Genomic DNA, 12,746 nt, shown 5'->3' on the forward strand with positions numbered 1-12,746 from the left:
CAGGTGGGAGCCATCTCAGGTCAATAGCCATCTATCAGACAGCAACCACAGTTTTGAAGAGTGAAGCCAAAACTAAAGTGGCTTAAACTTGCATTCTCTCTGCTGGCCATAAGGGGGCGACTATTAGTTGCAAAAAGAGGTCAGAATGCATGGAAGTCTATGAGAAAATGACCTTACTTCCCACTTGATTTATTACCTTCAATAAACTTTGTAAACATGAGTTTATGGTCTCAATCTCTAGTTTCAAGTCTTCTTCAACACAGCATGATGTCCATTTAGTAAATGTTGGTCCCATTAAGAATAAAAATAGACTGGGAGAGTTAACACATTTTCCAATGTTGCTGCATGCTGGCAGCAATGGAGAGTGGATTTCTGGAATACTTGACAAATAAAGTGGGAAATATGATCAGTCTGGACACTGTCATGAACAGTGGACTTCAAAAAGGTGAGCCAAACAGACGGCTTCTATTCTCTGCTGTTCGTGGTTGTCAATCATGTCACCTCCCCTGGTTCACCTGTGACGGTTGTAACCTCTGCAGGATTATATGCTTGTTGGAATTGTTTGGCGTGTGGATTTAATTGATGCTGTGAAAAATTAGTCATGCATCGATAAGGAAAGCTAATTCTAGATGGGAGGGGTGTGTATTTGCTCCATCTATTCTAGCTCTACAGCTTATCCTCTATCTTGAGGAATGAGTGAGTAAGAAATGGATAAGACGTGTGTTTGAACATAAATCTGTTGCCTAAATGCCACTCTGATGAATAAAAACAAAGCAAATGGTGTGTATCAGCAAGGATAAGTGCTCCGGAGGGTGATGCCAGGCTAATTATTACCTGTTTTGCACAATTGTCAATTTTTAAATGTATTTAAATTCGTGCTCTATTTGTGAGTCAAAATAAATCCAGTCTGATTATGAGGCTATGACCCTCCACTGCTCCCTCTATGCTGTGCAGCCTGTTCCCTCCCATCAGTGTGGTGCAGACAAGGTGCTTAAACAGCAGCTTCATTACATGCCCAGAGACCAACCAGAACTCTTTACAGTGCCTGGCCCCGGGTTTTGTAGTGTGTCATGCTGTTAGAAAAGTGGTAATTTGATTAATTGCAAGTTTACAAGACCACAAGATGGCCCTGGAACACCATCCAGGGCCATCTTGGCACACAAAACATCAAATTGTACTCCTACTGCCGGACATGTTGGACTGGGAGAATCACTCCGGTCCTGAAAAGTGTAACTTGGTTTTGCAGCTTTTCATATTTACTGTTTGTAGTAAACATTAATAGCACTAGGCAGTCAAGTCATGTGTGTGTGTGTGTGAGTGTCAGGAAATAGCTAAGTAGCCTATAAGAATGTTCTATAGGCCTACACTGAGAAATGTAAAACCTCACATAGTAGAAATACGTTATAACTATGAGTTATATGATAATATGAGTGAAACGATATCACAAGACAAATCAATTTGCATTCCACAATCAAGTAAACACATAAGAAGGTCCAGTGCCTCCAATGCCGGTATAAATAATTCCATTCAGATTATTGCATAAACAATATTTATTTTATATGTGATGACAAAACATTTGCATAATAGGTCCTCTTTAAGCGTGTATCTTAAGAAAGGCCGAGAGAGTTTAATGGCTCCTATTTCCTCTCCATGTGAAACAAAGAGGACACGGTAACCAGAAGATGGCAGACTCTCACTGGACAACGAGGACTGAGCGCCTCCTTCATATCTCCGACATGAGGCCATGTGGTCCTGAGGAGAGGAGAGAGGAGTCGATCCTCCCCTCGAACATCTTCAAATCAACTACAAATTATGATATAGTTAATTCCACCTTGATTTCTAACTTCAGAAATTGAATGGACACAGTTAGACGCGGTCACGTGAGGTCTTACGTCTAATCTAGAAACCAGGATTTTAAAAGACGTATCACGGTCTTGACGCTTTGTCTTCACGCAAACAGCAGGTGAAGACAGGATCTGCTTTTTCTTTTTACACATCGGGACAAAGGAGACACCATCTCTTTGTTGTCTCCCAGATCCACTTTGAAACAGGACCGAGACCTGAAAGGCGTCACGTGACTTTGCATCTGCTCTCGGTTGTGGCAAGGTAACCACACAACGAGAGAGCGAGAGCGAGAGAGAGAGAGAGAGAGAGAGAGAGAGAGAGAGAGAGAGAGAGAGAGAGTTGAGGAGGAGCTTGCAGCGATAAGATTCACTCCACGCGCCATCAGCATCAAAAACTTGCGGTCTGTCCTTCGACCCTCGCCTCCCTCCAGCGCAGCTGCTTTTCGCGAACGCACGCTCGGAAGCGCACAGGTGCATCCCACGGTTCTTACTCGCCCTCCGCTTAGTTGAGTATGGTCACAACCCCCGCGGTGCCAAGGTGGAGTCACCCCGCGTATCTCGGATCGGTGCGCTTCTCCAGGGGCTGGGATGCGCACCGGGCACCTCTCGCTTCCTGCCTAGTTTCGGCTCCGAGCAGGAGTCAAGCGCTGCCCCAGGGCGCAGAGGCAGGAGGACCCAGTCCACCCGGAGCAGGATGCCGGTGATGAGAGGGCTGCTGGCCCCGCAAAACACCTTCTTGGACACCATCGCCACCCGCTTCGATGGCACCCGTGAGTAACGAGCGAGAGCTTTGTGCACTACACACCGATGTATAAGGGGAAATAAACTCACTGTGTGGAACACCACACACATGGAGGCGTCAACTTCAAAAGACGTTCACTCTGCCGAATTCGTGTCAAAGTGCCAACCTATGTGAAAAGGTCACATTTTCTTAGATGTACACCTGTAAGCACAAGAAGAGGTCAGCCATGCTTTCACACCATGGGCTACACACAAAGCACAGTGTAAATAATTAGTGTCCAGTAACTACCACAGATGCATCATATTGTGCATTCACAAACAGGATTCTGGTCTGGAGTTCCAGCGCTGGCAGTGTTTGATGACCATAGATGCACGCAATTGAAGGTGTTAAGAGATTCTTCCAGCTGTGATTTTGCCTTCAGATGTAGCTTTTGTGCCCGAGACTTCCTTCAGTTCCTTTGTGCACCACTGTGGCCATTGTGTCTATTTGGCTCTCCCTGTGTCGTCTTCGTCAGTCGGTCTCACCAGAAAGGTTGCAAACTCAAAGCTTTCACACTTCTCATCCAAGATGAGTGTGTTTCTTCTGTTGATAACACTCTTCAAGCAATAGCAGTTGAAATGATGCTGTAGATTGATAGGGAGACGTAGAGGACACAGGTTTTTTTTCTCTTTTCTTTGGCGAGGGTGTCTTGTGAGCAGATGCGATGAGCAGCCCGTGTGTGTTTGAGCCCATGCTGGGTAGGTGGGCGGGGGAGAGATGCGCGTAGTGCGTTTGGGCCGTTCGTCTGCGTTGATTATTCGGGGCGATGGGAGTTTATGGGAGTGTGCAAGTGTCCCCTGAACCAGTTATGTGTGACAGCATAACACATTTGACCATGCAGCAAAGCAAGTCGCTCAAAGGCAGATCCCGATCTCACTCCACGTCCTCTTCTACTAACTATGCTGACAAAACACTGTTGCAATAATGCCACTTGTTTTTGTCGGCAGCACATTTAAATGCTCTGACTTTGAAAGTCAAAGTGAGTTTTAGTGCATGAAAAAGAAAGAAATCACTTCTCTGTACAGTATAGTATCCTCACTCATGTCTGTGCTTTTATGTGCAATGTGACAAAGAATCCACAAATACTTCAGGTCTACACTATAATCATAGTCTGCAGTTATCCACCCCCTGTGCCCATGTGAGCACATGTGTTCACAATTCAAACAGTAGGATGGAAATGATCGTGTTCTGCAGATTAGCTCTTGTCAGGTCTAGAGGTCTAGAAGCCGAGCTATTTTTCTTTCACTGGCTAAAACACAGGCCTTCCACTCGCCGAGGTGCTGATAATTACACATCTCCGGCATGTGCAGTGATTGTAATTATCTGGCGTGGATGTCAAGAATTCATCGTGGCCTTTCTGCTTGTCAGAAGAGGAGGAGGGTGGCGGTGTGGGGGTGAAATGAGAGGTTGTGGGGGTGGGGAGGGTGGCAGCATGTGCATTATGGGAGAATTTGTGCAACTGCTCTGGAGGAGGGGGGGGGGGGTCTAAGTATGAATCCATGTGGGTATGTGTATTTAAATGGTGTGATATTACTAACTCTTATTAAATCAGACTCTCGAGTGGGATTGGAGTAAAATGCTGCTGTCGGTGGAGGTGACGGACGCTTTGTATCTTAGTGAATACTGCTGCTGTGTACAACAAATAAAAGGCTTTTGATTGTGAATTAAATGGAAATGACGATCACTTTAAAAGGCTCTGTTGAAAAGTAGCTGCTTTGTGCTGCTGCTCCATTGTTTAACAGTCGACCGAATATGGAATCTGTCAACATTCGCATTGATTTTGGAAATGTCTCGGGCCCAAGTTCAGAAAGTAAAGGAGCTTGTACATTTCATTGTTAGCTCTGCTGCTTTCAGGCACACTTTTGTCTCCTGCTGACACCGAGTACCAAATTGATAACAGTGCTTTGTTTTTCCCAAACCTAAAATCCGTATACCCTATTGAATCATTTATATGTAAGGTAACATGAGAGCAGGGACCTAGGTAAAAACTGAGGCCCGCCATGACTGAATGACTTTAATCAGTAGTGGAAACTATTCATTTTTATGAATTTGATCATGAAACTGTAATGAAACTGATTGATTACATGATAGCAGATACTGATCTGCTTATTATTGTCAGCAGCCACGATTAGTCAATTCATCATTAAGTTCGTTAATAGAAAATTAATTGTCAACTATTTGACTTATCAATTAATCGTTGCAGTTATTTATCGAGCATAAATGTCACGCTTCCAGCTTCTTAAATGTGATTGTTTTCTCTGTATAATTCCATTTTAATGAATATATTTGTGCTTTTGACTGATTTAATGATGTCACCTTAGGTTTTAGAAAAAGCTATGTCCCTTTTTAATGAGACATGGATTCCTTGGGGGAAAACAATTTAATTGACAAAGCAATCAATAATGACATTTACTTTTATTTGCAGCCTAATCTGACTCGGTATTGATAGTATAGTGTGAGTGGGTTACAGCAGATTTGTATCATGTAGGCAATTTCTGTCAATTTTCCTGAGTCTATGTAAAGATATAGGGCCCTAGTTTCGTAGACCAGGCGCAGTCAGCACTCAGCGCACGTGCGCCACGCCGACGGGGTGTGTCCGCCTGGACTTTGCAAGTTTCGTGCACCGCGCAGGCTCGCGCAGGCACACAGGAGAAGAAGGCGTGAGTGGGAGACGAGGAGGAGACGAGGCGTGGACTGGGATATAAGGTACGTGTCCACAGGCAGCGGTGTTTCCCGCGTCCCATTCATTTGTCTATGTGAAAAGCCGTGCAATGCATTCTTGTAGCGTCGCGGCGAATGTCGAGAGACGGCGCGCGAGTTGGCCGTTCCTCATTTGCATAAAGTTGAAGTCAATCTACTTTATGCTAATCAGAGGCGCCGGGCTCGACTCGCCGCCTCGGGAACGCTCGCGAAAATCTTCTAAACGGAATGTTGTCGATCTAAAATAAAGACAGATTCAGCAACTGCATAGCTTATTTCTCGCTTAAAATGTTTTCAGAAACACCTTTCGGTGAACTATTTTCGTAAAATAAGAGAAAGTTTCCAAACGAGCCGCCATGTTGGTCTGCCTGAACTCCGGAGCAGACAGGACAGCTGTGAAAGCGTTCATCCAATCAGGTGCAGCCATGAAGTGGTTGTAGCAAGGACAGCGCCTGTCAATCATCCTTTGTGGCAGCCCACCAAGCGTGCAATACTGGGAAGCGATCGCCCCTGTGGACACGTACCTTAACAGCCGATTCAGATCTTCACCAATCAAATGAGCTCCTCTCCTCTCCTCTCCTTTAATGCGTTAGGGGAGGTTCAGTGTAAGATCCGTCACTTGACAACCCGATGACAGAAGCAGCGCCGCCGCTCCCACCACGCGCATCACGCGCTGTGCGTGCGTATCATAATAATAACAATGCCGATATTACAAAAAACAGGAGAGAGAGAGGGAGATGTTTTGGTCCGAGAGGCTGAGTTTCCGTTATGCGTGCCATCCGCCTTTGATCTGACGTCAGATGTGACGGGACAATCTATATAGATATAAATTCACATGTTGATTCAATTAGTTGCATTAAATAGTGTTTGTTGTGATTATTTATTGCATTTAAATGTGCCTGGAACTGTGGAAACCTGCTTGTGAGGTCTCGGTGACGTGTGCGCACTGCGCACCGTCAGCCAAACTTCCACTCCGCCAGCTGTGATTCGCCTTGAATGAATGGACTTTATTTACGCCTTGCGCCGAGAGTAAACCAGGTTGGAGCTGGCGGGCTTTCGGCGAAGTCTCGGCGAGGCTTTTTGCCACGAAACTTCCGCTACGCCAAGCTGAATCTGTGACGCCTCCCCCTGCTGCGCCGCCACACCCATCTTGGCGCAGGCGATCCACCAAACTGCCAAACTGACCGTGCGCAAGGCTGCGCGGGTCGAAACTTGCATTACGCCGGCTCCGCCACCCTCCGCCACGAAACTAGGGCCCTTTATGGAGTAGTGAGACAGGTTCACTGTGCCGGAGAACGTCTCCGATGTGCCCCATAGTTCGACTGTTAGCTGTCAGCACGGTGACCATTGTTTGCACTGTTGGCAGTAACCTGCCGGCTCAGCCATCACCATGTTGAGAGCCGTGTGGAGGCAATCTATATGCTCTGTATCACGCAGTGAGCAGCTTTTAACATGGATGTAAAGTTCATACACTGGGAGAAAGGTTCTTATTTATAGGACCCCTCTCATTCAGGGCTGTACAGTGCACGGGGTGATATGGGCAGATTTAGCCATAAAAAAAAAAAATCTTTCTGTGTAGAACGATGGTACTACGACCATAGACGTCGGAACTAGGGGTGCGGGGGGTCCGCCCTCCCATCCGCCCCCCATAAGTCTCCCCGCGGCATCCGAGCGCTCTTTCTCAGCCTTGCGCAGGTTGAAAACCTGGCTGCGCAACACTAGGAAGCAGGAGAGACTTATGCATTACGCTAATCATAACTCTACACTATGTTAATTAATCGCTGTTGTTAGCAGGTTCCATGAGCTGGACACCGACTCACGGAGCGGCTCCCAGGATCAACAGCTGAGTGGCGGCGGCGAAGAGGCAGAGGCCCCGCTTTTATGTCCACGTCATAACGCTTTTGGTGCGTGTTTAAAACAGTAGGTTTACTTCAAAAGGCGAGCGTCAGACGCTGTCAGAGCGTTTATGAACAGTGTTTTACAGCTCCCTCTAAATGTCTCAAAGTAGGCTTTCAGGTAATTTCGCAGCATAACAGCGCCTTCCGGGTCATTAAAAAAGACGTACGGCAAAATCTGGAATAAAAAATGGCACTGTTATTTCATCCCCGAATCCCATTCATAAACACAATATCTAATATCAGTTAACGAGTCGTTTTCCATTTCTTGTTTTCCGTTTTTAAAACGAATAACGGGATACAAGTAATTTTTCCGTTTTTCGTTCTTTTATTTTGAAGCGAAAAACGGGAAACGACTCGTTATCCGTTTTGCGATTGTTGACTTCAAAGCGAAAGTCGGATGGCCGCAACGTACACGGACCGTTTATCCACTTAATCATTGTGTGCGTCTCTCCCCTGACCCTCCCAACAAAAATCCTGCCCCCCCTCTCAGAAAATAGTTCCGACGTCCATGACTTTGACCCGCCCAAGGTTGCGTAAAAATGGCTGGCCACTTCCCAGAGGGCCAGGAGGCCATTTACAAAGCAGTGGCCAGCAGACAGTCTTTACAACTCTCTGGTCCTGTGCTAAAAAACCGTCAGCCTCTGTAGCACTAGTGCTATGTGCTGAAAAAGTTAACGTACAGCCCTGCTCATGATGACTGCCAAGGCTATCAGAACAGCAGGAGAAAAACAACACATACATTTAACACCCTGTTATTTCATTTCATTCTGCAATCGGCGGATTCATGCAGAGGTCGTATTAGAATTATCATTTTGAATGTGTTAATAAGTGAAAATGACAGTGTGTAGGAAAGTGAGAAACGAATGAGTCCTCTGAATAGTATAGTTCCATCAATGGTCATTTGCTGCTGTGCTTCCTAAAAAAGGGCAACAGCTGTGTGGAACTAAATGAGTCGATCGGTCCTATTAATTGAGTGGGTCCTGGCCCGGTCCTAATCAGGTTAGGGCCTGAGCCCTGCTCATCACGTGGACATGTCTGGAGCAGCACTCTGCACAAGCTCCCACCAGCCAGCGAGCACCCACTCCTTCTCTCATGCTTCATTTTAATCCCAAAGGAGATTTGATTGCATGAAGGAGGGCCAACAAAATGAGTCCTACTGTGACAAGAAATCTCATTATTGTCCTCTCATCGTTGAAGGTTTGGCCTTTACTGATCATGAAGGAAAATAATGCATAATATTTTCCACAGACCCATTATTTATCGAAGTCTCTGTCTGGTGTCAGACTGTCTCTTCCCAATAACTGTGTTACACCTACACGGTTTTAAGAATAGAATAGAATGAAGTCTGCTGGGGAACTGATGTCTTTACATCTTATATTGCCAATTTTGCACACATGTCAGGGATTTACTGAGAGATCCCACAGTTGCAGTAAATGAATCTGTTAGCAAATCAATAAGTGTTAGTTGGACTGATAGAGGGCTTACTATGTTAGCCTCATATCTGACAAGAATACAGACTATTGCAAAAAAAATTTCATTTAGATTCTTCGCCTCCATCTTCTCAGCCTTATCACACAGACGATACTTTACAACACAACTCATTCCAGTCTCAGACACGTGAGCTATATTCTGTCTCCCTGTAACAGCTGACATGACTTAAATGATCCACTTATCCCTCACTGTTGTGTCCCTCTTTCACTCTTTTATTAGATGCTTCCCTCCTCTTGTTTTAACTTGATTTTGGGCATACGTGTCTACTTGCACATGTGTAATTGAGAAAATGAGTGTACAAGGCCCCGGGCTGTTGGGAGACGGTCTGTTACCTCTTCCCAGAGCCTGGGTTTGTTTATCTGTGTGTATCTGTGCCTGTGTATGTTTGACAGCACAGATTAGTGGTGAAGCTTGGTCGTGTCTCAGGTGTGTGCTTCCCTCGTGGCACTTTGTGCTTTACCCCCCCCCCCCAGCTTCTCACAGGCAGGAACAGATATAATGATAGACTTAGTAATGGCTAGGCTTGGCTACAGATTAAAAGCTGAAGAGTCAGCCATGCTAGCAGCTAGGCGAAGTTGTACTTAGGCACAGCAAGGCGTTGAACTCAATGGTCGTGTCAGCATGGCAACTTACTTTCATCTTATTTGAGATCAAACTAAAGTACAGCTTGGTGTCTGTGTTGTTGCTGAAGTTATTAGGCTGGGTATCAGCAGTGTAACGGCACATACAATTCACAGTTCGGTACGTACCTCGGGTTACGGGGTTTTGTTGTTTGTTTAAGGTTTTTGTTCATTTATTTTGAAAATGATTAACATTCAGCAGTTGCTCGTCATAATTATTACCCTAACAACACGGACATTCTGGCATATTGCAAATAAAAAATAAATAAATAATAATAACGAGCTGTGATGCACGGGCCCTCGCACACACGCAACTCGGTTAGTGCTACGACCGCCTTCAGTGTCGGACCGCCTGGCCTTGCCACCGTGGCCTAAGATGGCTGATTTACTGTAGCGCCCCCGAGCAGTCAATTTTAATACAACTTTCAGGATATGTTCCAGGGAGATATGTCAACATATCCTGCAAGTTTCGTGATGATTGGGTAAAAGATTGTGGAGTTATGTGTATTGATTTCTAGAGCCCCGCCCCTCTGATGTTCATTGGCTAATAACTTCTAAACGCAACTATATTTTCCAAAGCTTGGTTCAATGATGATTCACAGAAACGTTGGTGAAAATCGGATCTACGGTTTAGGAGAAGTTAGCAAAAACGTGTTTTTCACAAAATTCAAAATGGCGGAACATTTCGGCAGGCGGACTTTAGTAGTCCCAATTGCAATTTGGTAGAGCACACTTGCCTGCACATGTGTGCAACATTTTGTGTCGATTGGAGTTACGGTGTGCGTCGTTTTGCCTAAAACGCGTTAGGTGGCGCTAGAGAGCCACTTTTTTTGTGGCCAACTATGAAACCTTTAAAATATCAAATTTTTCACCAGTCCCCATCCGCACGCCAATTTTGGTATGCTAATTATGTTGCTAAGGCCCCCAAAAACGCAGTTACTTTGCATAATAAAAACTCTGACCTGTTGAAATTCCTGAGCTGGGCTGTTACATACACATGTGAAGGCACATTGTAGTGACTCAAGCATTTTAATCATATGCTTTGATTCTGTCTATGATAGTGTGGTTGCGTATACGCAGCGATAAACACTATAACGTTAGTTACTTTGGCTCGGTGTGAATCTGCAGGGGGAGGAGCCTGAACACTGTGGGGAGAAGGAATCGCTTCCAGTTCATTTTTGTTTCGCTCCGCTAATCGACACCTCCAGGTGATGCTGTCAAAAATGAAATGAAGTGTATCCACAGATGTAACCAACTTCAGTTTAACAGTGTCGGCACAGTTTTGTGGTCCATTGAGCTAAATTAACCCGGCTAACCGATCTAAAGCCACTAGCATGCTATGAATTAGGGCTAATTGCTCAGATGATGTAGTGTGTTGCTGTATAAGTGAGTGGAAAACTGGGGTGAATGTTAATGATAATTATCAGAGTGCACACATTATCTAAATGAATGACAGAATTAATTGGCGCTCCCTGTCAGTTGTCCAATCACAGCACAAACCCAGAAAACATCCTTAAATATAGGAAAATACATGAGGCACTCTTTCTTCATTAAAAAAACATGATCTGGATCTACATTACACAAGATGGCGCCAACATTCATGGAAATTAAAAAAAGGGATGTGTCAAAGAGTGAATTACTAAAAGTAAGTCATTCTAGTGTGGTTGTATGGTGTTTATGCAGCTCAGCCGGCAGCTCACACTCTGCTGCCTGCTGTACAGAGAGAGGGAGAGGTGGGGAGTGATGGATGTTAGGGGGATAAAAGAAGAGAGGAATGAGTAGGGGTGTGCCGTAATGAGGAGGGTAAAGGGAAGTAATAAAGCTGTGTGTTGTGTTCAAGGTACTGGCAGATATGATCCAAATGCCAAATGGGCAAGAGACTGAAGGCAGAGAGGAAGAGAGATGGATGGATAGATCAGGGTTTAATCGGTTTAAGAGAATGTTAATATGAGATACAAATTAAAGGAAGCAAAACGGACATAATTATAACAGATTATAATCAGAGAATTAAGGAGGTGGAGGACTTTAGCCTTAAACAGAGGGAAGCATGTGAACTAAATGAACGCTTTGTATATGTAACATATGCTTCTTGCTGCCGCTGCAGCGTCATACTTATGTATACATACGTGATCATTATTTACCAACTGTAAAAGGGTCTGTTCGCTGCCATTATCGGTTGCTAGTGTTTCTTTCAAATGTCCCGGTGGTTTTGTGGCTCAGAAATCACACGTAATGAAAATGTCACATCTGTTCAACTCTCACTATGTCCCATTCTCTGTGCCTTTCATTGAACAGGCTGTGTGAAAGGGGTTACCGACCTCTCACCTGGCTGCAGGTTCTCCCTCTCCCTTCTGTTCTACTGCTGGTTTACTGACTCTGCAGCAAAGTCTGTGACAGACATAATCACCTGCAGGAATCCACTCGTCTGCCACATTGCACTGCCTGTATAGTATATCTCAAGTTATATGAGGCCCGGGCAATTCATTATGTGGACTGCGATTGGGACAGAGAATTAATAAAGCCATCAATTATGCAGGCACACTCTTCATCTCATTTATAGTCAAGAGAGCTCTCGATAAAGTGACTCACTTCATTATTTCTGAATTTAACAATCTCCCTTTTACACTTATGATGCACCGGCAGTCAGATTATGAAGTTGATAAGAAATGATGAGAGACCTCTGCTCACTTACTGAATAAGATATTTAACAGAGGAGACATATAGAAAGGCTCCCAGAGCAGAAATCTGAACGCCGACAGAATTGTTTTCTGTTGCTTAGAAATACACTGACTTTTGGGGACAGCTGGTGAGATGTAATCAATAGCTACCCAAACAGTCTGTTATATTTACAAAGGCAGTCTGTGTAAAATAATCAATATATATGCTTTCACCACCCACCTTCTAGAGAGTCTCTTTACTGAGGCTGACATAGTGATTTCTCAACGCTCCAGATGTACTGGTTTTCCTGCGTTTATGACCTGAAGGGCTATTTTTTTAAATTGGATTTCTTAATTTCTCTCCATCTCATGTATTATTCACCTTTTAAATGCCCCAAACCTTGTAGACAGGGTTGGTCCACAATACAAACTCAATTCTGCCACGCATTTTCCTGATGACAGTTTTGATCTTGTTTTTGAAATATTAATTGAAATGACTGTTGCATGTTATGTCATTGCAATTTTTGTAAGTTTGTAGGCCAAACTGTTTGCTGTCAAACACTTCTGTACACAGGCATTACATTATAATGACTAAAAGCTGCAGTTAGTTTTTGATATGTGCTCAAACTGTCATCCCAACAGTAGTACAGGAGACAGATAATCTGGGGAAAATCTGTGATTCCGACATGCCGGAGGAGGCAATCAATCGACCCTCGAGTTGCTATCGCAGCTGTCAATCACTGCTACTGATGATA

At 44.5% G+C, this 12,746-nt stretch overlaps 2 protein-coding genes across 2 annotated transcripts in view; one reads left to right on the plus strand and one right to left on the minus strand.

Moving 5' to 3' along the window:
* idh1 (isocitrate dehydrogenase (NADP(+)) 1) overlaps positions 1–12,746 on the minus strand; it is a 183,374-nt gene that overhangs the window by 8,609 nt on the left and 162,019 nt on the right. The gene's annotated exons all lie outside the window — the stretch shown is intronic.
* Positions 2,408–12,746, plus strand: part of kcnh3 (potassium voltage-gated channel, subfamily H (eag-related), member 3) — a 124,875-nt gene continuing 114,536 nt past the window's right edge. The window contains exon 1 of the mRNA XM_084022234.1: positions 2,408–2,614. Within this exon, the coding sequence (XP_083878360.1) occupies positions 2,539–2,614 (76 nt within the window). The 5' untranslated portion in view covers positions 2,408–2,538. The remainder of the gene's footprint in view (positions 2,615–12,746) is intronic.

This window comes from Eutrigla gurnardus, assembly GCF_963514095.1.
Source record: "Eutrigla gurnardus genome assembly, chromosome: 12".
Classification (NCBI taxonomy): domain Eukaryota; kingdom Metazoa; phylum Chordata; class Actinopteri; order Perciformes; family Triglidae; genus Eutrigla; species Eutrigla gurnardus.